This window comes from Staurois parvus, unplaced genomic scaffold, assembly GCF_062004578.1.
Source record: "Staurois parvus isolate SC_StPar_1 unplaced genomic scaffold, SC_StPar_1.0 ptg000715l, whole genome shotgun sequence".
In the NCBI taxonomy this organism is placed as follows: domain Eukaryota; kingdom Metazoa; phylum Chordata; class Amphibia; order Anura; family Ranidae; genus Staurois; species Staurois parvus.
Genome location: NW_028318511.1, coordinates 11,075,160 through 11,103,132, shown reverse-complemented (window position 1 = coordinate 11,103,132; position 27,973 = coordinate 11,075,160). Strand labels below are relative to the sequence as shown.

Genomic DNA, 27,973 nt, shown 5'->3' with positions numbered 1-27,973 from the left:
CTTGTAACAGATCCATTTACAGTATGTTCTACTTCAATAACAGGGTAACAACGCTATTCGCTCTGCAAAGAAATCACAGGAACATTGTCAACCTATGGACAGGATAGTCTTGGATTCAGTGCAGTGCAGGAGTGACTTCTCATAGGATCTTGAGCCCCCAGCTCTCCCCGCAAACGGAGGTGAAGCATTCAGATGTAACCTGCTCCTGAGGTACTCAGGTTTTGAGGTCACCCTTTTTATTTTTTTTCTTAAAATGTTATTTTTTTTATCACTATCTATGCACATTTTTTAACACAGATGGTGAAGTTTTTCATCTAAGCAAACCTTCCATTTTTATGGACGTTCCTTTTGAAATAGTGAAGTAAGGATGACAATGGCAATCTCATAGCTTGCAGAGCGGCTAATAAGTTCCCCGAAGGTCATGCTTTATTTGAAATCCAGTTGCAAAGTTTCGGGTAGAACAGTGGCTTAGGGGTCCTTGGTTCAAATTTCGACCAGAAATCTATCTTCATGTTCTCCATGTCCCTGTGTAGGTTCCCTTCCACACTGAAGACATGCTGGTAGTTTAATTTGCTCCAGTCTAAATTGGCCCTAGTATGTGTATATAATTTGTCATGCACATGTGCTATCACATTCTACATGACAGTCCCAGCTGAACAATTGGAAAGGGCTGACAACAGACCTGACAACCCTACCTCGTAAAAACTAGCCAAGAAAAGTCTATGAAAAAGGGTCTCAAGGAAGCTGGCCCATAGAATCACAAAGAGTCAGATACAAATAAACAAGTGTATACATACATAAAGTGTTGGTGAGTGAATAAGTAGTTTAATACTCAAAAGTGCTGCATTGGGGGGCGCTCATGAGCAGCGACTGAAAATGGCTGCATTATCAGGCGCTCTCCTCGCCCATATACTGACTCCCAGGAGGGTAAGCTGCCCGCCCACTACACTCCCCCAAATCGCTGCTTGATAAACATTAATATCAAATTCATAACTCGGCACTTATATTGATGGCAAGCTTGCAAAATATTTGGCTTTTATGATTAATCATGATTAATATTAAAATGTGTGAATGGCCTTGAACCAGTGATAGTGTTAATTTCAGTTATAGCTGAGACAGGAGTTAGCTGAGCTAACCAGCTGAGAGCGAATTATTATATAAAAAGGCATAGCTGGTTAAAGGACTGTAGTGTAGAATGTCATGGAGTCAGGAGTAACCAAAATATTTAGTTTGTTTTATAAGTTATTAATATATTGTTACATACGTAGATTTTTGGTTATACAACATTATTGAGATATTATGTTGTAAAGATACATTCTTAGTTTATATTATTTAAACAGAGAGACCGGTCATATGAGTAGGCTGATGCAACATTGTCAGCTTCAACTTATGCAGCCAATACATATGGGCCTGTCAATCAAAAGACCATATATGTAGTGTCCCCTCCCTTCAATGAAATTGCTCTGCTAAGCAGTATTGTTTGCCATACAAGGTTCTAGGATCCCGAATTATGACGCATACAAGCTTCATAAAAAGGCAACCGAAGAGAGCGCTGGACACTCACACGACACACATACACACATACACATGTCCATCAATTCACACAGACACGCACAAGCAAAGCATGGAGACACTGTCGTTCTTCACATTCTGAGAAGCTGGAACAGGTGCATTCTCTAAGACAAGAACTCGTCACTTCCGTCTTGCTAAAAGCTCAGAAGGACAACCATTACAAGACATGAAGGACAATCAGCCATGAAAATAATGGTGACACATCTTTATAACTTCTGTTTTGATATTTCTGTTTTAACTACACGGAACTGTTCATGATACGCTTTACATTGTGATTTTATTTTATCACACAATGGCTTAAAATAACACTTTATTTTTTATGTCACCGGCTCTTTAATTATTCGCAAAATCGCCTATAGACACTAAAGAAGTTTTACATGTGTCTCAGAAAATTCTACACTGCTGTACACCCGCACAAATGGGGGAAAAAAAACAGGGGCCGCCCGCCCTTCCAGTGCTTGGCAATCCGTGCCGGAGCTTGTGGCCTACTTGCCGACGGTTGTCCCTGGAGCCCCGGCCTCAATTTCGGATCCGCCGCCTCGGATGAATGATCTGGACCCCGCCTATGACACAGACTCTGCATCAGAGGGACCCCTGCAGCCCTCCGCACCGGCTCTTCGAGATGTTGAGCTCCTAGATCGCTTTAAATCTATGCTGCAGATGGAATTGTCCTCTGCTACTTTCAGGCTAGCAGAGCATCTCTCTAGAGAAATTACGGAGCTGGGCAATCGTACGAATGATCTTGAGGATAAAATGGATGCTGCGACCACGATGATTGAAAATCATGAGCAAGATCTGAGCGACCTAAGAAAAGAATTGGCGGACACGCTGCTCTGGCTGGAGGACTTTGAGAACCGTTTCTGTCGTGGCAACTTGCGCCTGCGGGGTATTCCTGAAACTGTTACGGATCTCACTTCCACCGCCACTGCCCTGTTCCAGGAGCTGACCCCGCCATCCCCATCGACCGACTTGTGTTTGACTGAATACATCAAGCATTGGGCCCCTGATGGCCGGAGGGGCCCCCAAAGAGACATTATTATCAAGTTTATGCATTATTGCACTAAGGCAACTATTCTCTTGGTGGCCAGGAATAACCAGATGTCAGTTTCCCGGGGCATCGCTAACAGCTTTTTTCAGATCTCTCCCAGATCATGCTCCAGAAATGTTGCCAGTTGAAGCCCTTCACTTCAGTCCTGCTGAATCAAGTACGCATGGGGCTTTCCATTCTGCCTCACTTTCGATTATCAAGGCTGTACCCACTCTGTTGCCACGCCAGAAGAAGCTCATTCTCTTCTGGAATCCTTACACCTTATCCCGCCGGGAGGCACAGTGCAGAGCCTGGCGCATTCTTCTGGATCCCGGGCGGGGCTGCCTCCTCTGGGTTGCCTCTGGGAGAAGACATCTAGCCGGAAGAGGGCCCTCCCTCGGACTCCCCTACGTTCCAGTCCAACCTGCTCCTCACCAGGCTGGTGTCCAGGACTTCCTCCATTGTGCCACATCGTTGATTTATTATTATGGGACCGTAAGTTTGACCTTCTGGCTGTTCCTGAGTCCAAATTTGGGTAAGGAGTCATCCATTGGACTTGAGCGCCGAGACTTTCCACCACTGCAGAACACCAAGGGTCCAGGGTGAGTGCAATATGATTTGTGGGGGTGGTTTGGGCCGATGGTTCCCTTGGGTTCTGTAGAGGGAGGTTAGCTCAAGTGGGCCCTTATTCAATACCATGCTGATGGTCTTGTTGGGGTGCTGAGGCAGGGGACTATCTGGGCTGAGTTGGTTGGGTTTCGGTATGGTCTGTTGTCATCCCCTCGGAAAGGGTTGGGTCCCTACACCTAACTGGGTTTCTGGCGGGAGGGCTTCCATGGGTGTGTTCCCTCTTCGAAGGACTCCTATCTCTATTGACGTGGGTTTCAGTTATGTTTTTGACCATTTCATGTTCTATGTTGTTGCCTTATTGTCCCCTGGGGGCCGATGATTTTGATGTATCTATTTTCAGCCATGTGTCCGGTGGTAGATCCACCCCAAACTGGTATTCTTTGAGTAAAGGATGCATTTCACCATAGTTGTGATATGGCTATGCCATTGTACATATTCTTTGTGTTTCCTTTTCTTCTGCTCTTCTTATCTTCCCCCCTTTCCTGGTTTTTCTGTTTCTATTTTCTGCAGGGTTTCGGGATGCCATGGACTAAGCAATGGAGCGGATTAATGGAACAATAGAGTGTATTACACTGATCCTGCCATGGCTTCGCCCCTCTTAAAAGTACATTCATAAAATGTACAAGGTTTTAATGTGGCTCAGAAGTCTTTCTAAAGTTTTTCATCACCTTAAATCGCAACACATTGACGTGGTATGCCTGCAGGAAACCAGGTTTTCCCAGTGCTCTGCCCCGTGGTATCTTTTGCCTCGTTATCCCACTTTTTACACAGCCTCGGCTCCTGAGAAACGACGGGGTGTTCTGATAGCCTTCAAATGCAATCTCCACCTGTGTCTGGAATATAGCGGATCCCATGGGCAGGTATTCACTTTTGCAGGGCACGCTTTGGGATCAGGAGGTCATCTTTGTTTCCTATTATGCCCCTAATCGCTTTCAGTACACATTTTTCACGCATCTTTGTTCTATCATTTCCTGACACTCCAAGGGCCTTCTTCTTTTGGGAGATTCAACTGTTACCTTGGATTCCACTCTAGATAGGCGCTTTACTTGGGGGGTGGCCTCTTCTCACAACTTGGCGCATGAAGAACGCATGCACTCACTCCTGCAGTCTGCGGGACTGGTAGACGTTTGGAGGCAACTTCACCCTGCTGAGCGTGACTTTATGTTCTACTCCAATCCTCATGACAGTTTCTGCAGAACTGACCATGTATTTATGCAGGTGCAACAGCTTCCTTTAGTCAGGCTATTATCTATCCTTTCTTTGCCCTAGTCGGACCATGATCCCCTGGTTTTACTTCTCACAATTTCGGGTATGACACGGCGCTCCTTTCATTGGTGTATTAATGAATCCTTATTGACCACTCAGATCACCTGTCAGCAAAATGAATCTGTAATACGGACGTACTTTGCGGACAACTCAGGATCGGTTTCTTCATCAATGCCCCTGTGGGAGGCACACAAAGTTACAAAGCGGGGCCACCTCATACAGCTGGCTGCACCTCGGATGAGGGTGCGTCGCCTTTTGGAACTTCATTCTCTTCTGGCCTTGGCAGATGCTCGTTGGAAGTCACACCCGTCCGCGGCCCATAAACGTGCATGAGACACCTTGGCTGCAGAATTAGACCTACTTGCGTCTTCGGAAGCTGAACGGGCCTTGTGTTGGACCAAACATAAGTTTTATATCTGTGCTAATAAGCCAGGTCCGATGCTAGCTAGGAAACTCAATTCTGTGGGGAAACCCTATAAACCGGTCCAGTTGCGGCTCCCAGCGGGGGGTTGTACTTCCAATCCCCAGCAGATCGTCTCACACTTTTTGGACTTCCTTTCGCACCTGTACGCCAACCCAACCCCTTTCCTGTAGCTCAGGCGGAAGCGTTCTTTCAGGATCTATGGCTCCCTGGCTTGTTGGAAGTGGTGCAGGTAGCACTTAATGCGGGTGTATCTGTATCGGAAGTTCTTCAAGCCATCAAATCTTTATGGTCCTCTTCAGCCCCGGGTCCCGAAGGCTTTTCAGGCCTCTATTACAAGAAATTTGCAACCCTGTTGACGCCCTTCTTGGCTAGGTATTTCAATTAATTATGACAGGGCTCTTTGCCCTCTCCAGATGCGCTCAGAGCTCATATCTCAATGATCCCTAGGACAATGGAAGACGTGCAGGAACGTGCATTTCACTTCCTAATAAAGATTTAAAGATATTGGGCAAGATTCTCAGTCTTTGGATCAATAAATATTTGCGTAGCCTGGTCCCTAGGGACCAAGCAGGTTTCTTCCCGGGGAGGCAGGTGGGCGACAATGTTCGCCTTTTGCAACAGTGGAAAATTCTGGGATTTTTACAGTCATTGGACATATATAAAGCTTTCGGTTCCTTATCCTAGGAATACCTGCGGTTTTTGTTGTCCTGCTGGGGCTTTGGGGATTCTATCCTTTCTTGGATTCAGGCCTTGTATTCTTCCCCTTTGGCCTCGTTTAAGTATGCAGGGTATATCTTGGATCTCTTTCCAATTTGGTGAGGGATGAGACAGGTATGTCCCCTGTCTCTGGCACTATTTGTCCTGGCGCTTGAGCCATTGGCCTTGGTACTCCTCTCACTAATCCTTGGACGATGCTCCCAAACTTGAAACAGGTTCTTGAGCGTTTCTCCTTGATTTTGGGTCTCCATATAAATTTGGATAAGACTTTCGCTCTCAATATCACCTTGGCCTCAGATTTGGTTTTGCACCTACAGTCCCATTTTCCTTACAAATGGGCTTCATCTTTGCTGGAACATTTGGACATTCACCTGACCCCCACCTATGACTTTTTGTTTGCTGCAAACTATTTTTCATTGCTTTGCTCCTTGTCCTCTCTCATGCGCTCTTGGCACTTCCCACTCTTGTCTTGGATAGGATGAGGTAATTAGGTGAAAATGACCAAAATTGTTATACTATCTTCGCACCCTTCCAGTTATTTCCTTCGGCTGATTCAGATGAGGATTATTCAAGTTATCTGGGCTGACTGCTGCCCCAGAATCTCCAGAAATATGCTTATTGTTCATAGGCTGCAGGGAGGTCTGTCTATACTGCACGCTCCTATGGATCCCCCCTGCTTTACGCCCGAAGACACTGAGTCCAATTTTGCTCCATGGCCTGCGCGTATGGGACTTGGTCTCCTCCTCTAGTGGCTTGATGTCACCCTTTCTACCTCTGCTCCCAATTACTAATAACCCTCTTTTTCTGCTGGGTTTAGATTAACCCTCTCTTTGTGGGTGGCTAATGGCTTTTCGCAGGTGCGCCATGTTTTGATTCCTCGGTCTTTCCCCACCTGGAATTCTCTTAGGGAATCACGGGATGTTCCCCAGGCGGAATTTTTTTGTTATCTTAAATTGCAGCATTGGCTAACCTCATTGTGTGGTACCTCCGCCTTTCCATATCAGAAATCTGCCTTTGAACAGCTTTGCCAACAGCTTCCTGGCGCCCCAGGTCTTGTTTTCCTACTCTATGCTTCTTTGAACAGATGCTCAACGCATACTTTGTTTTTGTGGGCAACTAAAATGATTGCTCAGGCCTGGAAGAATACATCTGTCCCTCTTCAGTCCACTTTAATGCTTAATGAACAGATATCGAGTATCCATAATGCCTTCCATCGCAAATTTTTGAAAATCTGGGAGCCGTGGTTGACATATGCTTTTCCCACGCTGCCCCCGGCTAGTCTGGGTCTAGGTGTTCCTGGATCCCTGCTGTTGGCCTTGTCTTCTTCTTTCCTTCCTCTTCTTTCCTTTTTGTATTTGTCTTATTTTTGTGAGGCGGTAGAGATATGCTTTTGGTTCATTGCACTGGTAAAGCTATAACATTGGATTTATTTTTTGTATTTTATGTGCCATTGATAGCCCCTGCGTGGGTGTGCCTTTTGCTTCAACGTTAAAATCAATAAAAACATTGAAATACAAAAAGTGCTGCATGAGAATTGATTCCTTACCGATATACACCGTGAGGATGTGTGGGCTCTGTAGCTACGGACATCTTCCAAGTCTAATGTGGCTGTGAGGACCTCCTGTCAAAATAGAATTGGAAAACGATCAGCTAATCCTATTTTTGTTGTTTTTTTTTTTTCTTTATTTTACATACTGATGGATAAAAATTTGGTGAGAGAGAGAGAGAAGACAGAATGACGAAAGAGAAGGGTGGGGGGGGATGATGGAGAAAGAAAGAGATGAGATAGAACAAGAAAGAAATAGGGGAGAGAGAGAGAGAATACATAGAGAAAAAGAGAGAGAGAGGATGGAGAAAGAAAAAAAAGAGAAGAAAGAGAGGTGAGAAAGAAAGAGAGAGGGATAATATACAGTATATATCCACACAGCAACTATATAAATAAATAGATAAAGATGAGAGAGGTGACAGAAAAGAGAGATGATATAGCAAAAGAAAGACAGAGATGATATATAGAGAGGGGTGATAGAAAGACGAAAGAGATGATAAAGAGAACGTGATATAGATTAAGATGACAGACAGAGATGATAGAGAGGGAGGAATGATAAAGAGAAAGATAGAGGATATAAACAGATGAGAGTGAGGAATGATGAAGAGAGAGACATAACAGAAAGATGACAGAGATAAATATAAAGAGATGGGGTTTGATGTACTGAAACCGGAGAATTGTTCAATAAAACCTGGAAGCTGATTGGTTTCTATCCAGAGCTGCTCCAGATTTTGCACTCTCCAGTTTGAGTAAATCAGCCCCAGAGGCTATTCAGGAAGCAGCACAGTCTCTAACACAATGAAGAAAGATTTATTCAGAAACCCCAAAAAGTTCCTAAATATACCTTTTTCACTGCATTCCCGAATATCTTTTCTAAGTATTATGAATTGCTAGCGTCTGCCTGAAGCTTGTTAGCATAATCTTTTTTTTAGTTATTGCCATTACTTGCGACTTCCCCTGGAGCCACTTTGTTTTCTTCAAGTTATTACACATCAATAGATTGGTAACTGTAAATGAACTGCACTTACCACATTTTGTAAAGAAAACTGAACGCCCTGTGCTACAATGTCTCCATTGATGGATATCATAGCACAACCATCAAAATAAAGCCGGTCACTGTCACAGCCTCTGAGATTGGAGAGTAAATAGATCCCACCATTCTGTAAATGAGAGTAAAGATGTTAAAGTGGGTGAATGTTAAAATAAAAAAACATATTCACACTGCAAGAAAAAGATAGTACAAGCACTGAGTGATATGAAAGCAGCAGTAACCCCAATGTGTAGGCGTGGGGCTGTAACCCCAATGTGTAGGTGTAGGGCTGTAACCCCAGAGTGTAGGTGTGGGGCTGTAACCCCAGAGTGTAGGTGTGGGGCTGTAACCCCAGAGTGTAGGTGTGGGGCTGTAACCCCAGAGTGTAGGTGTGGGGCTGTAACCCCAGAGTGTAGGTGTGGGGCTGTAACCCCAGAGTGTAGGTGTGGGGCTGTAACCCCAGAGTGTAGGTGTGGGGCTGTAACCCCAGAGTGTAGGTGTGGGGCTGTAACCCCAGAGTGTAGGTGTGGGGCTGTAACCCCGGAGTTCACCTTCTATCAATTTAGAACACTCAACACACAGAAACATACCATCTGATTGATTGCTATGGATAATGCAGGTTGGTCATTGCTATTTTCCTTTTTAGAATACCCCTTAATATGCTAATGCTTTTTATGGGATTTCTAAAAGGATATTTCACCTAAAGATGCAATTCACTCAAATAGAACATACTTTTGTGGTTGTAGATTTGACAAGATCTACACGTAAGTGGGCTTTTCTCAGCTCATGATGACTTCCAGAAGCATTTGTAAATATCTCTACACCGTCCAGGCCCATATCAATGTGAGGACTACAAGACAAGCAATGGATTAGTCAAATATTATTGCTCCACATTTATACATCTGTCAGTATATTCTGCACCACTTTATATTTTGCATCACCTAGATTGTAAGCTCGAAAGAGTAGAGCCCTCTAACCCCTCATGTGCTGTTTGTAGTTGCTGTACTGTTTCATGTATTGTCCCCCCCCTCTATTGTACAGCGCTGAGCAAACCCTTTGGCACTATATAAACTCGATGTAATAATAATAATAATAATGTTGCCTATTCATATCAACATTTTCCCTGCTTTTAATCTAATGTCCGTGCCACACTGCTAAAACCACGCACTCTGTCCTGTTTGTTTATGATTCAGACAGGGATGTTTTATTAAATCAGTGGGTCAGTGTGCAGGATCATAAGCTGGGCCCAGACAAAAAGAAAATGTGACGCACGTAGCGCGCGCCATGGCAAAAAGTGGGTGTGGATTATATTGCGCTAAATATTGGGCACTTTTTAAAAAGTGTGGATAATTAGAGTCCGATATTACTTACATAGTGCAGAATGTAGTATTGTTGAACAGGGAATGTACAATGCAGTATACAGAATAAGGGGGCATGTATGACCCCACTCCATTCACGTGTGTGCTACATAAAGAGTGCAGAGTTCAGAAGTGTGCTATGTACAGAATACAGAGTTCAAGGGTGCACTATGTACAGAGTGAAGAGTTCAGGAATGTTATGTACAGAGAGCACTATGTACAGAGCGCAGAGTTCAGGAGCATGCTGTATACAGAGTGCAGATTTCAGAAGATCACTATGTACAGAGTGCACAGTTAAGGAGAGTGTTATATACAGAGTGCAAACAGATGGGATCACAGAGGGTGCCACCTACCATGCGACACCCCCCTCCCACACATGACGCGCTGCTCCCCAGGACACCTGCATTATCTTGTCCCCATACTGAGTGCAGGGCAGGAAGGAATCAATGAAAGCTGCTGGGAGAGGTAAGCTGTCACTTCTAAACACTGTGTTTAGAAGTGACAGTGGTGAGTGGGAGCAGAGGGCTAGAGCTGAAGGTTGCAGAATAGAGTTCTGCCACATTCTGGCTGAACCCCCCCCCGAGTAATAGTATACAATGCAAACACTCTCAGCAGCCATGTGAATGATACAGCCAAGGCGCTGGTGGTCATTATCAAAATGATGATCACACAGTAAAGTTTGTGTCTTACTGAACTGTATACAGGCTGTACAGTTTAATCATCATCATGATAATCACAGGTGATGTGCCTGTAAAATTCACTCCCTCCTCATTGGCTTACCTTTACATAGGCTATCCCCCCTCCAGTCCATCATGAATGCTGCTGCCAGGCTCATCCACCTTACCAACCATTTAGTGTCTGATATCCCTCTCTGCCAATCCCTGCATTGGCTGCCATTAACCCAACTAATTAAATTCAAAATACTAACAACTTAGAAAGCCATCCACAACTTGGCCTCCAGCTACATCACTAACCTAGTCTCAAAATAACAACCAAATTGCTCTCTTCATTCTTCCTAAGACCTTCTGCTCTCTAGTTCCCTTGTCACCTCCTTTCATTCATGCCTCCAAGAGTTCTCCCATCCTATGCAATTCTCTACCCAAATCTGTCCAGCTATCTCCTACTCTGTCCACTTTTAGGCAATCCCTGAAAACTTTTCTCTTCAGAGAAGCCTATCCTGCCTCCACCTAACAACTGTACTTGTATTTTCTCCATCAGCTCATCCACCACAATTATTACCTTTCATATTACTTGATCCTCCCCTTTTAGATTGTAAACACTAACGAGCAGGACCCTCCAATTCCTCCTGTATTGAATTGTATTGTAACTATACTTTTTGCCCTCACATTGTAAAGCGCTGCGCAAACTGTTGGCGCTATATAAATCCTGTATATTAATAATAATAATATCTTCATGCTTCCAAATGTATTGCACTGCATGCAACATTTAAGTGAGAAGAAAGAGACCAACTACAGGGCAAACACAATTTAACAACTGACCATATACCAAGGGCTTGAACTACAGTTTTCTAAAAAAAATCATTAATTTTTGAATGTGTCCAGTGATGTAGGAATGGACATATGGATAAGATATCTCATGTTTAGGCTTTGCTATGCGGCCATTCTACACCCCCCCCCCCACTCCACCCATCAGAATACACTGATCAGTGCTGCAGCGGCAGAATACTGGTTTTTCAGCAGGATCGTTTGACAGAAGCTGTAATAACGGTTAGCTTCTGTTGAACAAAGAGGGGGGTACACGGCTTAAAATTTGGGCAATCTCTGCTGAACCGGCCGAATATCTATACATATATACATATTAACATTGCCTACCATCTCTGCTCTGACAGGGAGAAAATACAACTGAATAACTGCATAATTATATTTATCCCTAAAGGGTAGACCTGCAGGTGTATAATAATGTAACTAAGGTTCTTAGAAAAATCATTTATGTTTTTATATCTGAGAATGTTATTGTCTATTCCAGGGAAAGTTATACAGATTGTTAAAGTGGAGCTTCAATGCTTGCAATTTTTTTTCTTTTTTGGTACAGGTACCTTTCTTTTAAAAAAAAAAAAAAAAAAATACCCACCACTTCCAGCCTTGTTGATGTAGCGATATGTCACCCATGGTGTTTCGTTGACTCCTGGGATATCGGTGTCATCGATCCCAGGAGTCAATGGGCATCCTCTGCTTTTGTCATTACTTTATTTCAAAAACGAAAATTACACAATCCCAGACAGAGTTAGGCTCCATTTTTGAATGAGGGACTCACTAGTAGTGAGTCCGCATAGAGCAGCAGCAGTAAACAAAGGTGGTATTGGTGCATTGTGATTTGTGACAGAGCTCTGTGATGGGGACACCCGATGAGCTTGAGCGCTGTGATAGACTGTCAAATTGGTTGTCCCCACCACAGTGTTCTGCTCCAATACATTACATATCCATATATCATCAGAGTGCCCCTTTAAAAGCAATGTAAAGGGGTACTCTGATGAGAACATGTAATGTAAAGGGCACTTTAATGCAGGTGTGCAATGTAAAGGGGCACTCTAATGAGGATGTATACTATAAATGGGCACTCTGATGATGACATGCAATCTAAATGGATGCATATGTGAGAGTATCCTCATTCAACTTTTCTCGTTTTAATCTTTCTTTAGCTCCCTATTTATTTATCTTGCTTTCTTTATCCCTTCCTTTCATTCTCTATATCTTTATCTTTTTTTTATTTCTATTTATTTATTTCTCTCTCTCTGTCTGTCTTACTCTATATCCTGTTAACTGAATTTCTTTTATTTCTGTTTGTTTTTAATTTTGTACAAAGTACAAAAAATATTAATAAAAACAAATATTCTCATTAATCTAGATTTGGCAGACCAGAAAATTCTTCCCATTTGAGAACATTTCTTCTCGGGTAAGTCAATATAAAGATTAGCCCTTGTTTTCTATCACTTTCTCTATTCCCCCCTCCTCCCCCCCTTATTCTCTCACTCTCTAGCTCATTCACTCTCTATTTCTCTCTCTCTTGCTTTCACTTTCTCTCTCTCTCTAGTCGTCTGTCTTTTTTTTCTCTATCACTTTCTGACTTTCTAATTTTTTTAATCTTTATATGAAGGTTCCTTTTATGCTTTTAAGAAGAAAGTAATTTAGCATGATTTTGAAATAGTTTACGTAAATATAATTTTTTATTTTATCGTCATAATAGATTTAGAATACCAGAAAAGTTGAAGATTTCCTGAAAATTCATCCCTGTAGACCTATTTTCTTCACAGGTAACTAAATTAAAAAAAAAACAACTCTCTCCCTTTGCGCCACCCCCCCCCCCCCCAATAATATTTTAATTGTAAGTACTACTCTTACTTTCCCTGTCAAAAAATATTTAGAAAAAAAAATAAAATTTTGTGTTATTAAAGCAGAGTTCCATCCAAAAGGGGAAGTTCCGCTTTAATGCTTTGTCCCCTGCAAACAATTAAGGATTGGCACCTTTGGGGAGCAGGGGGGCAGCGGGTACCCGTATTTGATGCCCCCTCCCACGTCTGCTGTGATCTCCTAGGACAGGGGTAGGCAACCTGTGGCTCTCTAGCTGTTGTGGAACTACATTTCCCATGAGGCATTGCAAAGATTACAAAACTGACAGTTACAGCTATGACTTGCAGAGGCATGATGGAAATTGTAGTCCTGCGGCTCTCAGGTTGCCTACGAGAACGGAAGCGGAAGTTGTCCTCCCTCCCCGTAGTCTTCTGGGACACGTGACTGGTCCCACAAGACTAGGGGCCATTCACAAAGTGCAACGCTTCTCGCGCATACGCAGTGGGCACCTGGCTGTGAAGCAGCAAGCTGTCACAGCCGGGTGCCCACACTAAAGATGGCGGCACCATGGAGAGAAGACGGCCGGTGAAACCAGCGGTGGTAAGGACACCGCTGGACCGAGGGACAGGTAAGTGACTATTTTAAAAGTCAGCAGCTACAGAGGACTGAATTCTAAGACACCCCAAAAGTCAAAGTGAAAAAATGATGCAGCAGACTAGTCCATTTTGCTGAAATTTCACTGCAGCAACTCAAAATGGTACTCAGTAGTTTGTATGGCCCCCACATGCTTGTATGCATGCCTGACAACGTCAGGGCATACTCCTAATGAGATGACAGATTGTGTCCCTGGGTATTTCCTCCCAGATCTGGACCAGGGCATCACTGAGCTCCTGGACAGCCTGAGGTGCAACCTGGTGGCGTCGGATGGACCGATACATGTTATACCAGAGGTGTTCTATTGGATTTAGGTCAGGTGAGCGTGAGGGCCATTCAATGGAATCAATTCCTTCATCCTCCAAGAACTGCCTGCATACTCTTGCCACATAAGGCTGGGCATTGTCATGCACCAGGAGGAACCCAGGACCCACTGCACCAGCGTATGGGTCCAAGGATTTCATCCTGATACCTAATTGCGGTCAGGGTGCCATCGTCTAGCCTGTAGAGGTCTTTGCGTCTCTCTATGGATATGCCTCCCCAGACCATCACTGATCCACCACCAAAACGGTGATGCTGAACGATGCTACAGACAGCATAACGTTCTTCACAGCTTCTCCAGACTCTTTCACGTCTGTCACATGTGCTCAGGGTGAACCTGCTCTCATCTGTGAAAAGCACAGGGTACCAGTGGCGGACCTGCCAATTCTGGTGTTCAATGGCAAATGCCAATCAAGCTCCATGGTGCTGTGCACTGAACACAGGGCCCACTAAAAGATGTCAGGCCGTCAGGCCACCCACATGTAGTCTGTTTCCGATTGTTTGGTCAGAGACATTCACACCAGTGGCCTGCTGGAGGTCATTTTGTAGAGCTCTGGCAGTGCTCATCCTGTTCCTACTTGCACAAAGGAGCAGATACCGATCCTGCTGATGGACCTTCTACGGCCTTGTCCAGCTCTCCTAGATTAACTGCCTGTCTCCTGGAATCTCCTCCATGCTCTTGAGACTGTGCTGGGAGACACAGCAAACTTTCTGGCAATGGCACGTATTGATGTGCCATCATGGAGGAGTTGGGCTGTCTGTGCAACCTCTGTAGGGTCCAGGTATAGTCTCATGCTAACAGTAGTGACACTGACCCTAGCTAAATGTAAAACTACTGAAAAAACAGTCAGAAAAGATGAGTAGGGAAAAAATGTCAGTGGCCTCCACCTGTAAAACCATTCCCGTTTTGGGGGTTGTCTCATTGTTGCCCATCTAGTGTACCTGTTGTTAATTTAACACCAAAGCAGCTGAAACTGATTACCAACCCCCTCTGATATGTAACTGACCAGATCAATAGCCCAGGAGTTTAATTGACTTGATGCTATAGTCTGCGCAAAAAAATTAAAGGAACACTTTTTAATCAGTGTATTTTCACTCTCTTCAATATTTAATTCTCCCAATCGCTCTCTCTCTCTCACTTTTCCTTTCTTTCTTTGTCTATTTCTCTTTCTTTATTATTTTTTCTCTTCATTTATGTTATATTTTGTACAATTAATTTTTATGCCCTAAAGAGTAACCAGTTTTCACTTTCTCTCTCTCTCTCCCCCCCCCCCCTCCCTTTTCACTCTCTCCTCCCTTTTCTCACAATTTTTTTTTTGCTCATTCTTTATTTTGTTTTTTCTTTTTTACCTTCTTTATTTTGTTCCTTTTTTTTTCTTTCACGCTTTGTCCATTATGGTATGTTTTGTTGGTATACTTTTTCTGCCCTAATGAATATTGTCATTTTTTAATTTCTTGTTCTTACATTTCTAGTTTTGAGATTCACGAGGACAACAGGATTTGCAATATAGCAGTCCTTTTTGAATATATTTGAGCTTATATTTTCTGGTTGGGGATTTAAACTAAATGAGAATACTTTCTATTTCTTTTATCTTTCTCTCTTGTTCTCTCTTTCTTTCCTTTTTTTCCTAATGTACTCTTTTTCTCTTGTTATCACTCTCTTTCTTTTTCTACCACTCTCTTTAATTCTTTTCTCTTGTTCTTTTAAAATTTTTCTATTTCTCTGTCATTTCTTCTCTCTATCGCTCCCTCTTTCCCTTCTCACTCTCTCCCTCTCTTTTGATCTTTCCCCCCCTCACAATCTCCCTCCCTCTGTCTATACTCTCTGTCTCTTCTCCTCTCTCCCTCTCCTTCCCTATCCCTCCCTCTTTTTTGCTCTTTCCCACTCTTTCCCCCTCTAGTGCTCGCTCTCTTTCCCTCCCTCACGCTTTCCGTCCCTCCCTCTCCTGCTCTTTCATTCCCTCTCTCTTGCTCTTTCCCTCTCTCACATTTCCACGTTTTCTACCTATTCCTTATTTTTTTTTATTTTTATGTCTCTTTTATCATCACCGCCTTCCCTTCTTATCAACGTGTCTTCAATTATTACAAATTAGTGATAGATGTATTCAATGCAAATATAAATATTAAAGTATAACACAATTAAAAAATATTTTAATTATGAGCATTTTTTTCCTTTCAAATTACATTAAATAAATCTTTGTTAAACTTTATCAAGTGTGCGTCCTTTATTTTTTGTTATTGTTGCAACATGTGAAAACAATTCTTACAGAAAAAAAAAAAAGATTCTCTATTTTCTTTTATAACTTCCCCTTCTCTATTGCCTCCTTCTGTATGGTCTCTTGACCGCTTGGGAGGGCCCTTAGGGCCGCAGGATGGTCACCATGGACAATGTTCCCTACCTGAGAGCTAATTATTTGGATTAAGAGGGTTTGATGGCACTGCTAATTTAAGGCCTCGTGGAGGGAGACCGAGGGAGACCCCTGGTTAAGAGGACTCTCTTTGCTGTACAGGATACTTAATACTCAGGGAATGCGGCCACGGCCCTAACTTTTCATATGCCAGACTCTATGGAGAGAAGGGAGAAGGTGAGCAGACAACGTTGGGCATTAAAATTGATAGGTTTATACAATGTAATTAAACTGGTAAGTTATTGATTGAAGTGGCCATTTTTTTAATTCATGTTATTTTAATAGCAAGAATAGTACTTTATACATGTGCGTGATTTGTGAAAGCATTCGTAGCACAAAAGACTCTGAATAAAAGTTTACTGTGTGTGAAAAGTGAGATGGGTAAATTATGGCCTAATGATCTTGGAGCTTTGCGTTTTATTAGAACTACATTGTTTGTGAGTGTGCATATTACACATGGTAATATTTACATACATAATTTATATGGAAACATCAAATCCCTTGTGCTGACTATCAAAAATGTAGCAGAGTTGATGGTCAATCTCCCATCCCTCCCCATCAGGCTCCAGATAATACTATCATTAATCTCTCCAGCCAATCATTTGTCACTGTGATAACTGCAGTTGCTAAGTTGGAAATTCAGTCATTACGGCAATGAGGACGGTTTATTGTAAATTTCTTAAATGTTGGTTTATTCTGTGCATACATGCCTCAGTTCACTGAGGGTTATTTATTAAAACTGGAGAGTGCAAAATTTGGTGCAGCTCTGCATGGAACCAACCAGCTTTCAGGTTTTATTAGTAAAGCTTAATTGAACAAGCTGAATTCAGAATCTGATTGGCGGAATCTGCACAGCTGCACTAGATTCTCAGTGCACCAGTTCTAGTAAATTTTACCCACAGTGTAAGGCAGAAATAGGAATTGGTCAGATTCCACTGTTAAAATATTTTTTGTAAACATAATTCTAAATATTTTCTTTGACACTCATTAAAAAAAAGGTTCTTGTTAAATTGATTTAAACTTACAATAATCAAAAAAGATTGTTTATTGTTTTAACATTATGCTAACACACCAAACTGATTCTGCATTGCTGTTGTTAAATATATTATGTTTTGACACCATTTTCTATTAATAGTTAATTACTTTACACAATTATTACTATAATAGCTTTTTAATTACATTGGACTACACAGGCCAACCTGCACTTCCCTACATGCGTCAGTAATCCTTTACCGCCCATGACCTTGAACCCGGTTTTGATTCATGTTACTAATTTGGTAGGTCCATATTCCATGGAAAAGCGCCATAATACCTGCCATTGAAGAGATGTTATGAATAATTTTTTCAAACAGTTTTAAACATAAATGTTTAGATGATGATTGCTTGAAAAAATTAAATGATCTATATTCCTGCTGATAATGTGTTTACATTCCGAGCTAGAAAATGATTCCTTTTTACCATGAGTGCACTTTTTCTATTACAACTATGATACGTTGCTGAATACAAGTACATCTTCTCTTTGGTTACATGTCATCTCTGACTTCTTTCATTAAATGTATAAGCTTTTAAGTGAATTGAATAAGCTGTGTAGTATTAATATACTAACTCCCCTCTATATAGCCCTAATTCTTCTTCGCTGTGTAGTGTAGACTCTCGATATTACCTATTTGGTGCCCACAACTCTTCACAGATTTCTGATCCTAAGCAGGTGTCTTTAGTTGCCAGAACTGCATCACCAAATGGTACCGTGTCCTGCAGAGTAATCAGACACAACTGAATATAAGAAAAAAACAATATATACACCAGAAAGGCACATGCTACCAAATATTATACTCTATCCAAAAGTTGCTCTTTAGTGATTATTTAATAAGCCCAGAAGGCAGTAGACTCTGGTCAGTGGGTAGAGTATAATGTAGACTTGTCGGGCTACATTGTGTTCTCTCACATAGTAAAAATGTTTTATTTTAATGCTTTGGTAAAAACCATTTTGCACTGGTGTTTGTGTCCTGTTCAGGAGATTTTCCTAAACTTTCTGTCCCAGAGACATAACTGAAAATAAGAACTCAAAAACCCCTTCTTAGAAAGTTGTCACTGGGACAGGTGCCTCCACTGGAAGATTTCTTCCCAATTCCTGTTCTGGTGACAACACTAGAATGTTGGATTTCCATTCACTTTCTGTTCCATTTCAGTGGTGATCAGGACAAACAGAGAAGGGCGAATCTTCTCAGGAGGGGTACAGATAGCATTAAACACTTGACAGGGATTTAGCTATGTGTGGTGGCAAACAGGTGGGCTTTGACGCACATATGAGTCCATGAATGGCAGAGGTCCCTCTGCCAAGAGTGCACTCCCAGCACCATGACCAAGCTGTCATAGACAACTCCTGGTCTCTAGTAATGATTGTGAGCTGGCGGAACAGACTCCCAATCACGTGACCACTGTGATTGTCAATCACAGTGGTCGAATGATCAGGCAGTCCTCACCCCCTGGATATAAAGATGCTGTTAAAGGGATGATCAGCAAGGGGTTAACATACACTTTTCCTGTAGACATGAGCCCAACTGTCGCCAAGGCCCTGTTCACAAAGCGATTATCTACATGCCCTGTGCAGGGCTGTCTTTTCCTGGCATAGTGATGCACAGGTGTTACATGCATCCACGTGCCGATGTCCCCTTGTTATTTATTATGACATGTGGCTGCACAGACAAAGCCACTGTGTCCCAATATGACATGCTGATCCCCAAACTCACCTTGTGCGCATTTGGGGACCCGTATTCATCCATATGTCATATTGGGACACAGCAGCTGTGTCCAAGCAGCTGTGTGCCCCAATAGAAAACAATGGGGCACAGGCATGGGATGCAAGCAACACCTGTCAATCCATGTGCTAGGAAAAGACAGCTCTGCACAGGATATGAAGATAATCGACCTATGTGATTAGGGACCTAAAAAGGAACCTGTCAATGATAGAAACACTGGAGCTGTCTTTGCTGTTTTCTTGCAATCTCTGAGGCTGTCATGCTTATCCTGGCTTTACTATCTCAGGGTTACTGGCCCAACATGTAGCTGGCAAAACCAAAACTTCCAACCTGTATTCTGATTCCAGGTCAGTGACTAGATGGTAGTGCAGCAAGGATACGCATGACATGTTTGGCAGTTGCATCTTTACAAACTGATGGGGGTTCCTATATTCAGATCTAACATTTTATATAAGAACACAATAACAACAGAAGACACATTCGCACCTGCCCGGTGATGTCCTGAATAGTTCTTGGAAGGAAGTGAACTTCAACTTCTCTAAACAATGTAGAAAAACATAGGTTACAATGTAAAATTCCTGAGAAAGGAAACCAGACAGCTGACAACTAACCAGCACATAAGGCAGTTTCACACTGTTGCACTGTGGTTTCGCAGCAGCACAGGTGCACCCGCTTTTTCACATAGTTAACCCCTGGATTCCCATAGACCTTCTATTCAATTGTGCATTTTTGGTGTGTTTTCTGAAATTGCACCAAAGATGCAGCATGCTTAAGACTTACAGTGTACCTTCAGAAAACACACCAAAAGTGCGCTGATAGAACATCTATGGCAAACCGCAGGCTAAACGAACAAAAAATTGCAAGTAAACCTGTGCTGTTGCCAAACAAAAAAAGTGTAAAACGACCCAACAGAGGTCAACATAACAAAGGGGAACACCAAGCAAACAGGCCAGTCCAATTTTCAGCTTTAAGCAAGGTCACACTTTGAAAGAAAATTCCGCAGTCATGCAGCTCTGTATATGAAATTTTTATCAATTTATTTTTTTTTACACAGATAGAGCTTTTTTTTGGTTGTATTTGATCACCACTGGGTTTTTTATTTTATAAATAAGTCATATTTCTCCACTGATCTGTGGTGATGAAGCAGCACTGATGGTCACTGATAGGCGGCAGTGATATGCTGCATTGATGGGCACTGATATGCTGCACTTTTGGTCACTGATAGGCTGCATGATAAGGCAACATTGATGGACACTACTGAGGCTGCACTGATAGGCGAACTGATGGGCACTGATAGGTGGCCTCACTGGCTGTCCAGGGGGTAGTGGGGTCCCGGGCTGCCCAGACCCAATTTGGAGCCGCAGTCAGAGCCTGTCCGGGGGAGGAACCGGAGCACCTGGAGGGTCCCCTGTGAGGGGGTATCCAGCTAGGGGCCATTACTGAACATGTTCAGTGCCACCGGTTCCTGCTCCAAGGTGAGGCAGAGAGTCTCCCTGGACAGTTCGGCCTGGACCCGCACCCAGTGATCCTGTAGGAGGAGCGGGAGGCTCAAGAGCCACACAGGGCATACTTTCTGACAGGGTCCCTACTTCTCCCCAGACCCACCCCTCCTACTACCCTACAGCCCCGCATCTCCCCTAACTTGCCCTTCACTGTCCCGCCCCTCTCTTCCTTTAACCCATCCTCACAGGGTTGCCCCTCCCCACCTCATAAAAAGCACGTGGCACCTGCCAGCCACCCGGAAATAACAGGACTGGCATCTGTTCTGGGACACCTGTTCCATGACTCCCTTCAAAGGTGCCCCCCCAAGCTACACCACTGGGGCTGACAAAAGCCCAGGTACCAGGCCACAGTTTTGAGTCACCATGGTTACCCGGCGCCTGGGATTTGGCGAGCCCTGCTATAATGCACTTTTCATTTGCTGCCACATGTTGATGTAAGGCACTGAATAAATAAAGAATTAAAGAAAAATACAAAAATGTGATTGGTTTTACCTGCAATTCAGTTCAGCCAGTATCATTATCCAAACACTCCCGCCAGAGAGTACAGCCAGCTCCTGAACATCTCTGTAGACTATACTGCAGTTAAACAATGCAGTCTGGTCCAGGAACCCCCCCCCCCGACCTGTGATTGGGCAAGGACAGAGCTACAGCACACTGTAGAGATCATCACTGTGTGCTCTACCCACAGGTGGACTTGTGATTTGTGCAACTGTGCAAAGTGCGTAGCTGCACAATGGCCCTTTTGGTCTTAAAGTGGTAGTAAAGTCTTACCTGTAGGTACAGTAAATACTGCATCTCCTAAATGTGCAACGTTTAGGAGTTATTTACTTTAGTAGCAGCCGGTGACGTCACTGGTGCATACGCACTGCACCTTGAATGGATGGTGCCTTCCATTCAGCACTCTGTGCCATCTCTGTGAGACCCATGTGCATGCGCGGGAGTGAGGTTCTCGTGGCTTGGCCATTCAAATTGGCTTCCAAACCCAGAAGGAAAACCAGGTGAAGAAGGAAAACCAGGTGAAGAAGGAAAACCAGGTGAAGATGGAAGCCCCAGCAGTGGTGACAGGGCACTGGAGAGATCTGTTTTAAGGCAAGTCTGTCACAATGTGCTAGTATGCAGTGCATACTAGTACATTATGATATCCTGCAGGGGCCCAAGTTTTTTCTTTTTTTTTTTTTTGTTGTAAGGTTTACTACCACTTTAACCACATCCGGACCGGTCTATAACAGATATACTGCTACAGGGCAGTAGGGGTGCGCAAAATCACGTGTATGTGTGTATATATATATATATATATATATATATATATATATATATATATATATATATATATATATATATCTATGTGATTTTGTATTTCCAGGTAGGTGGCACAAGCGTGCCCTACCCGCGCCGCCATTCGCGGCTGCAGCTGTCAATCACCGAGTCCCAGCTAGTGATTCCCCGCCGACGCCCGGTGATTACCGAGCATCTCCAACAGGGAGGAAGACTGCATTGTTAACCAACAGTCCTCCTCTCTGTGGGCTCGGGCACACCCATCCAGAGCAGTGTGCTTACAGTGAAGCACCAACACACCACTGCCCAGTAACACACTCCCAGCAAACCGTTAACCCTTTGATTGCCCCTCATGTTAAACCCTTCCTGCCCAGTGTCAGTGCTTTTTTTTTTTTTTAGCACTGATCACTGTATTGTTGTCACTGGGGATGTCAATGACACCAAGTCAGTTCCCCCCAGTGTCAGAGTGCCTGCCACAGTCTCACTATAAGTCGCTGATCGCCGCCATTACTAGTAAAAAAAAAAATACAAAAAATTCCAGTATCTATACCGCCATTTGTAAATGCTATAACTTTCCGGTAAACCAATTAATTTACACATATTGGGATTTTTTTTTAGCACAGACATGTAGCAGACTACATTTTGGCATAAATTTATGACTAAATTTGACTTTTGAAATTTTTTACTAGACATGTTTAATAGCAAAAAGTCAAAAATATTTTTTTGTTTCTCAAAATTGTTGATTTTTTTTTCTAGCGCAATAAATAAAAAATGCACATGCAATCAAATACTACCAAAAGAAAGCTCAATTTGTGGGAAAAAAAAGGATGTAAATTTCATTTGGGTGCAGTGTTTCATGACTGCGCAATTATCAGTTAAAGTAATGCAGTGCCATAACGCAAAAAATGGTCTGGTCAGGCAGGGGGGTAAATCCTCAGTAGGGCAAGTGGTTAAAGTGATATGAAAGATGTTTTTTTGTTTTTAAATAATAAACATGTTTCACTTACCTGCGCTGTGGAGTGCTTTTGCATAGAGCAGCCCCAATCCTCCTCTTCTCGGGCCCGCTGCCGGCGCTCCAGGCCACTCTCTCCTGCCTAGTGGACCCATAGCAACCAATTTGTGGCACCTGAGCAGGCTCACTCCTGAGCTGCTGCTCTGAGTGTCCATTCATATATGGTGCGTGGCTTGGCACCACTCTCTCCTCATTGGCTCACTGACAGTATCCAGTGCAAATAGGTCCCTCTGCTGTCTCGGCCAATGAGGAGGGACAGACCCGGGAGAGCCGAGGTTCTCGTGCACACTGCTGGATTGCGATGGGGCTCAAATAAGTTTAAGGGGAGGTTGGGGGCGCTGCTGCACACTGAAGGTTTTTACCTTGATGCACAGAATGCATGAAGATAAAACAAAACCTTGAACCTTTACAACACTTTAAGTGCCAATTTATACTAGATGTGTAGTACAAATAGGTGTTTGTACTCCAGTAGTATTTGAATATGGGTCAAAATTGTTTTTGGACAAAAGAACCGTGGTGATTATGTCTGCCATCAGCATTGTAAGCTCCTGTAAGCATGTTCATAGACAGCACTATGGAATATTATGAAGTCCTGACGGAGAGTTCTGGAAGCGGATTCTATTCTGTATAAATGTCATGATTTTCTAAGCAATAGGTTGTAGACTAAAAGCCTCGAGTTAAGTAATTTCTCCTGCATAGTCAAATCAATTTTTTAAAGTGTATGTAAGGGAAAAATTAAAATAATTTTTTTTTACAGGCAATCTCCACAATGCATGCACATTCTTTTTATTTTCACCCTTTAGAGACCCTGCAATCTGAAAAAATACCTGTTGATTTTCCAGAGATGAGCCCTCCTCCAAACTCCTGTTTAGGGGTGACAACACACAGCAATTTTGTGTATTGAATGGTATCAGCACTGCCCAGTTGTCTTTTGCTAACTACTACTACCACTCCCACCCGATGATATCTACATCTTAAAAGATAATCATTCTGTAGTCCTAGTCTGTAGTAGTTATGTGATAGCACAGGAAGTGTGCAGGACACAGGGCAGATCTAATTTTCTGACAAGATCAACAGATATTCTATTTTCCACTTATGGAATCGATATAACAAAATACTTGAACCTCTTGATGCCCAAATAACGCATATGTGTGGGAACAAAGTGGGCTGACTTCAATGCCCACATACCACACAAATGCATTCATGGGCAGCAGAGCTTTATGTACTGAGAGCAGGCTCCCAACACAGTGACCAAGCTGTCATAGACAGCTCTTGGTCAGTACTAATGACCGGACATTGGCAGGACAGCTCCCAATCATGTGACCACCGTAGTCACATGATTGTCTGATCCTCCCCTCCTCCCCCTGGGCATACAGACCCTATTAAAGAGAAGCCGGGGCTGGGTGAAAAGGGGTTAAACAGACCATACACAAGCAAATAAGAGAATTTTGGTGTTAGGGTTTACATACACTTTTAGGCCCTGTATAAATTTGCACATTCCTGCATGCGTTTTTCTTGCGTGATTTATACGGGTTTCCGCTAGTCATGCATAGGGAAGCCCAATCACTTGAATGGGCTGCCTTATGCACGTTTGTTGCACCAAAGAAGTTCCAGTACTAAATTTTGGCGCTAGGCCAGGAGAGAGTTTTTGCTGATTTTCACATGTTTTGTCATGCGTCAAAAATCGCACTGCGTTTGGGATGCCATTAAGAATCAATGGCACTCCAACTTGCATTTTGCCACAATTTTAGCATGATTTGGAAACACCGGCAGAATTGTGCCAATGTGAACAGGGCCTAAAGGATATAACATGCAGCAATAGCTTTGCAAAATTAAAATTCTACCTCAGTTTATTCCATGGTGTAAACCAGCGCAGCTCCCGGTAATTTCCAGCATTCGCCATTACCGTTTTTGGTCGGATGAGCAAAATTTTCCTTTAGAATAACAAAAGCAAGTCAATAATTATTTTTTTCAGATTTTAATATACAGCACATTCAGAAATGCATGTTTACAGAGGACTATAAACAGCTAGATAAGACAAAGTGAAAACAGCCAGAAATGCTTCTATACTCTGACATTACAGAAATATTCCTAATAATTGGAATTGTTTTCACAGATCCTATACAGCACTGGGCCCTGGGTTCTATTACAGCCAGGGATTTATTGCATGGAGTGTAAATTTCCTCCCTGGGTGTAAATCAACCACCTCTGTTAATGTTCAACTACAGGAAATTTGAAAAAGATCCCTTGCAGTGGGGGTTTTGCTGGCACTGCATCTGTTAACTGATCATTTAGTCTGGGGGAATGGAGAAGCGCTTTAAGTTTCCTGATCCTCCACTCCCCCATCAGACTGTGCCCTCCATGCCCTTGCAGTGGACTGTTGCTTGGTTTTATCACATCCAATGCAGGGCTATGGACCATGCATTGGTCTTGATGATGTTAGGACCTTAGACTTCCAAAGTATGGGGGAATGAAGGTGCTTCAAGGACCGGCATAGCAGTGTGGAGGATGGAGTAAGTAGGTCTTCTTTCTATGTACCCTAGACCTATGCAAGCAATTACCATTTGCAGTGCATGCACAGCCCCACAGCAAGGGATACTTTTTAGATTTCCCAGAGTTGGACTTTAAATTGCAAAGAAGGAAAGGCAGACAGGAAACATTTTCTGCTGTTATGTGAAAAAAGGCAACATCAGCATCCCCTTTAGATGTACATGCTCCTCGCTCATCCCTGCTGGCCAGTTGAGACAGGACTGATACACATCTAAAGGAATGCCATAATGTTTTCTTTAATGTAAAACTGTATGCAGGGAGCCTTGTGTCTGCAGACGACTACAAAATCTGAACTGGTATAATCCTTGATGATCTAGCTCAAGGGTCTCCACACTATGGACCTCCAGGTGTTCAGGAACTACAAGTCCCATGAGGACCCTGTAAATCTGACAGCCACAGGCAAGACTCCCGAAGGCATGATGGGACTTTTAGTACTTCAACAGCTGAAGAGCCATAGTTTGGAGACCCCTGATCTAGCTGGTAGTAGTCGCTTTCAATTGGATTTGTTCTGTAATGTTGAAGATGTTCTGCAGCTACTCCAAGCCACTTCTTCAGTTCTAATGAGTATAAGGAAGATACTTACAGAGATAGCATTAATGTTCTCAATGAATGCAAAGCATTCTCTGATTGGACTCAGGGGAGAGGCGGGCGGTGATGTCTCGCTCTCCATCTCATCCTATCAGAGAATGCTTTGCATTCATTGAGAAAATGCAAAGCAGTCTCTGAATGGTGCCTGTGATGAGCAAGTAATTTCTTATTTAAGTCATTTCCATCATCGGTCAGGCATTTATAGGTATAGTTACATTGGCTCAAACTGGACCAATACAACTATGTGTAAAGTATATATACCCAAAATTCTTCTTTAAGTGATTTTTTTTAGCCCAAACTGCAGATTTTAATATGTGTGCAAAATTAAACAGTCAAATAACTCAGAAGTCAATGAAAGTCAATGACAGAGAGATGGACACATCTATGTCCGTGGTATAATATTCTCCCATTGGAAAATACCGCCTTTTTATTAAAATGTTTTCCATGTAAATTGTTGTTGATATAGAAATTATCTACAAGGTGTCTATAGGACAGATCAGACATGAATTGCATGATAATAAAAGCAATAAACATAAAGGTAAAATCTGATTACTTGTTAAGGAAGATCACCCGACAGTTGTATCGAACATTTTTGTGCATCACAGGCCTGCAAAGAATGAGCTGTTAGATCACAGCATAGACAGCAATGCAGGTTGTATCGGCTTGTTAATACAGAAACTGATGATGTATTGGTGACAACTAGGATTGCATACTCACATCCCCACATCACAGATGATATCGGTGGTCACTGGAGACTCCAGCAGCTTCGCCAGGACTTGGAAAGAATGAAGGATTGTATCTGACTCGAAGAAGTGATCCGAACAGCCATAGCCACTGTGTGAAGAGTGATAAAAAATGAATATACACTGCTTGCTGTAATTGGTTAGAATGTAGATAAAAAAAACACACAGCGCCCAGGACCAATCTACTAACAAACAATTATAAGTGAAATGCTGCTGTGCATAGGTATATAAACCAAAACAAATTTTCCAATATAAACCAGCGCAAAACACAAATATTAAAATAATAAGTGAATATAAAATTATTATTTTATAAATAATCTTTAAAGTCCAGTGATAAAGGTAAGTGACCACAAACCCGTGACATAAAAAATTATTCCATATATCAAAACTTTCTCAAAAATAAACTTCAGTGCTTCAAATAATTCTTCCACCATCCACCAGTGCCGAAACCAACATAAACCGCACTCACCAGATAATGGTGAGTAAAACACCTTTCAGGATTATTAAGGGCTCCTGGACCCCCTTTGAGGACTCCTCTATTTTCCACCTCAGATCTATGGGTGTTTTCTCCACTCGTCTCCTCTCCACATCACCAAGTTCCAAAAAGGGGAAAAAAGACTAATAGTGTAGTACTGTTATACCCCTTTTATAATTAATTCAAGCCAAACCACTCACATTTCATAGGATAAAAACCAGCATTTATTTAAGGACATCAATCGAATTTTCGAACAGCAAAACTAATTTCCACAGCTCCTAGGAACTCACAGCCTTGTATGCAGCAGGATGACAGCCTCCATAAAAAACAAACTTCCTCCACTAGTCAAAATGGCCGCTTGGAACGCATCCTTCGGCGTGCGTTCCACTCACCGGAAATGACGTCGGACGTTCGGGAGACCGACCGGAAGTACGTCACCGCGTTTTGCCCCACCCACAGGGCCCCACCCACAGGTCTTGAGAACGCCCTGTGGGTGGGGCGAAACGCGTTGACGTACTTTCGGTTGGTCTCCCGAACGTCCGACGTCATTTCCGGTGAGTGGAACGCACGCCGAAGGATGCGTTCCAAGCGGCCATTTTGACTAGTGGAGGAAGTTTGTTTTTTATGGAGGCTGTCATCCTGCTGCATACAAGGCTGTGAGTTCCTAGGAGCTGTGGAAATTAGTTTTGCTGTTCGAAAATTCGATTGATGTCCTTAAATAAATGCTGGTTTTTATCCTATGAAATGTGAGTGGTTTGGCTTGAATTAATTATAAAAGGGGTATAACAGTACTACACTATTAGTCTTT

At 42.8% G+C, this 27,973-nt stretch overlaps 1 protein-coding gene and 1 long non-coding RNA gene across 2 annotated transcripts in view; one reads left to right on the top strand and one right to left on the bottom strand.

The window, feature by feature from the left end:
• NADSYN1 (NAD synthetase 1) overlaps positions 1–27,973 on the bottom strand; it is an 80,832-nt gene that overhangs the window by 30,603 nt on the left and 22,256 nt on the right. The window contains exons 3-10 of the mRNA XM_089653602.1: positions 26,665–26,781; positions 26,501–26,554; positions 24,654–24,743; positions 19,507–19,558; positions 17,925–18,013; positions 8,945–9,062; positions 8,211–8,342; positions 7,183–7,257 (exon numbers count right to left, since the gene is read on the bottom strand). Coding sequence (XP_089509728.1) covers positions 7,183–7,257; positions 8,211–8,342; positions 8,945–9,062; positions 17,925–18,013; positions 19,507–19,558; positions 24,654–24,743; positions 26,501–26,554; positions 26,665–26,781 — 727 coding nt within the window. The remainder of the gene's footprint in view (positions 1–7,182; positions 7,258–8,210; positions 8,343–8,944; positions 9,063–17,924; positions 18,014–19,506; positions 19,559–24,653; positions 24,744–26,500; positions 26,555–26,664; positions 26,782–27,973) is intronic.
• LOC149445684 (uncharacterized) lies at positions 1,577–16,029 on the top strand. The gene is made up of 4 exons (XR_016306374.1): positions 1,577–1,767; positions 12,436–12,483; positions 12,775–12,841; positions 15,327–16,029. It is a non-coding gene; the product is annotated as an uncharacterized LOC149445684 (long non-coding RNA).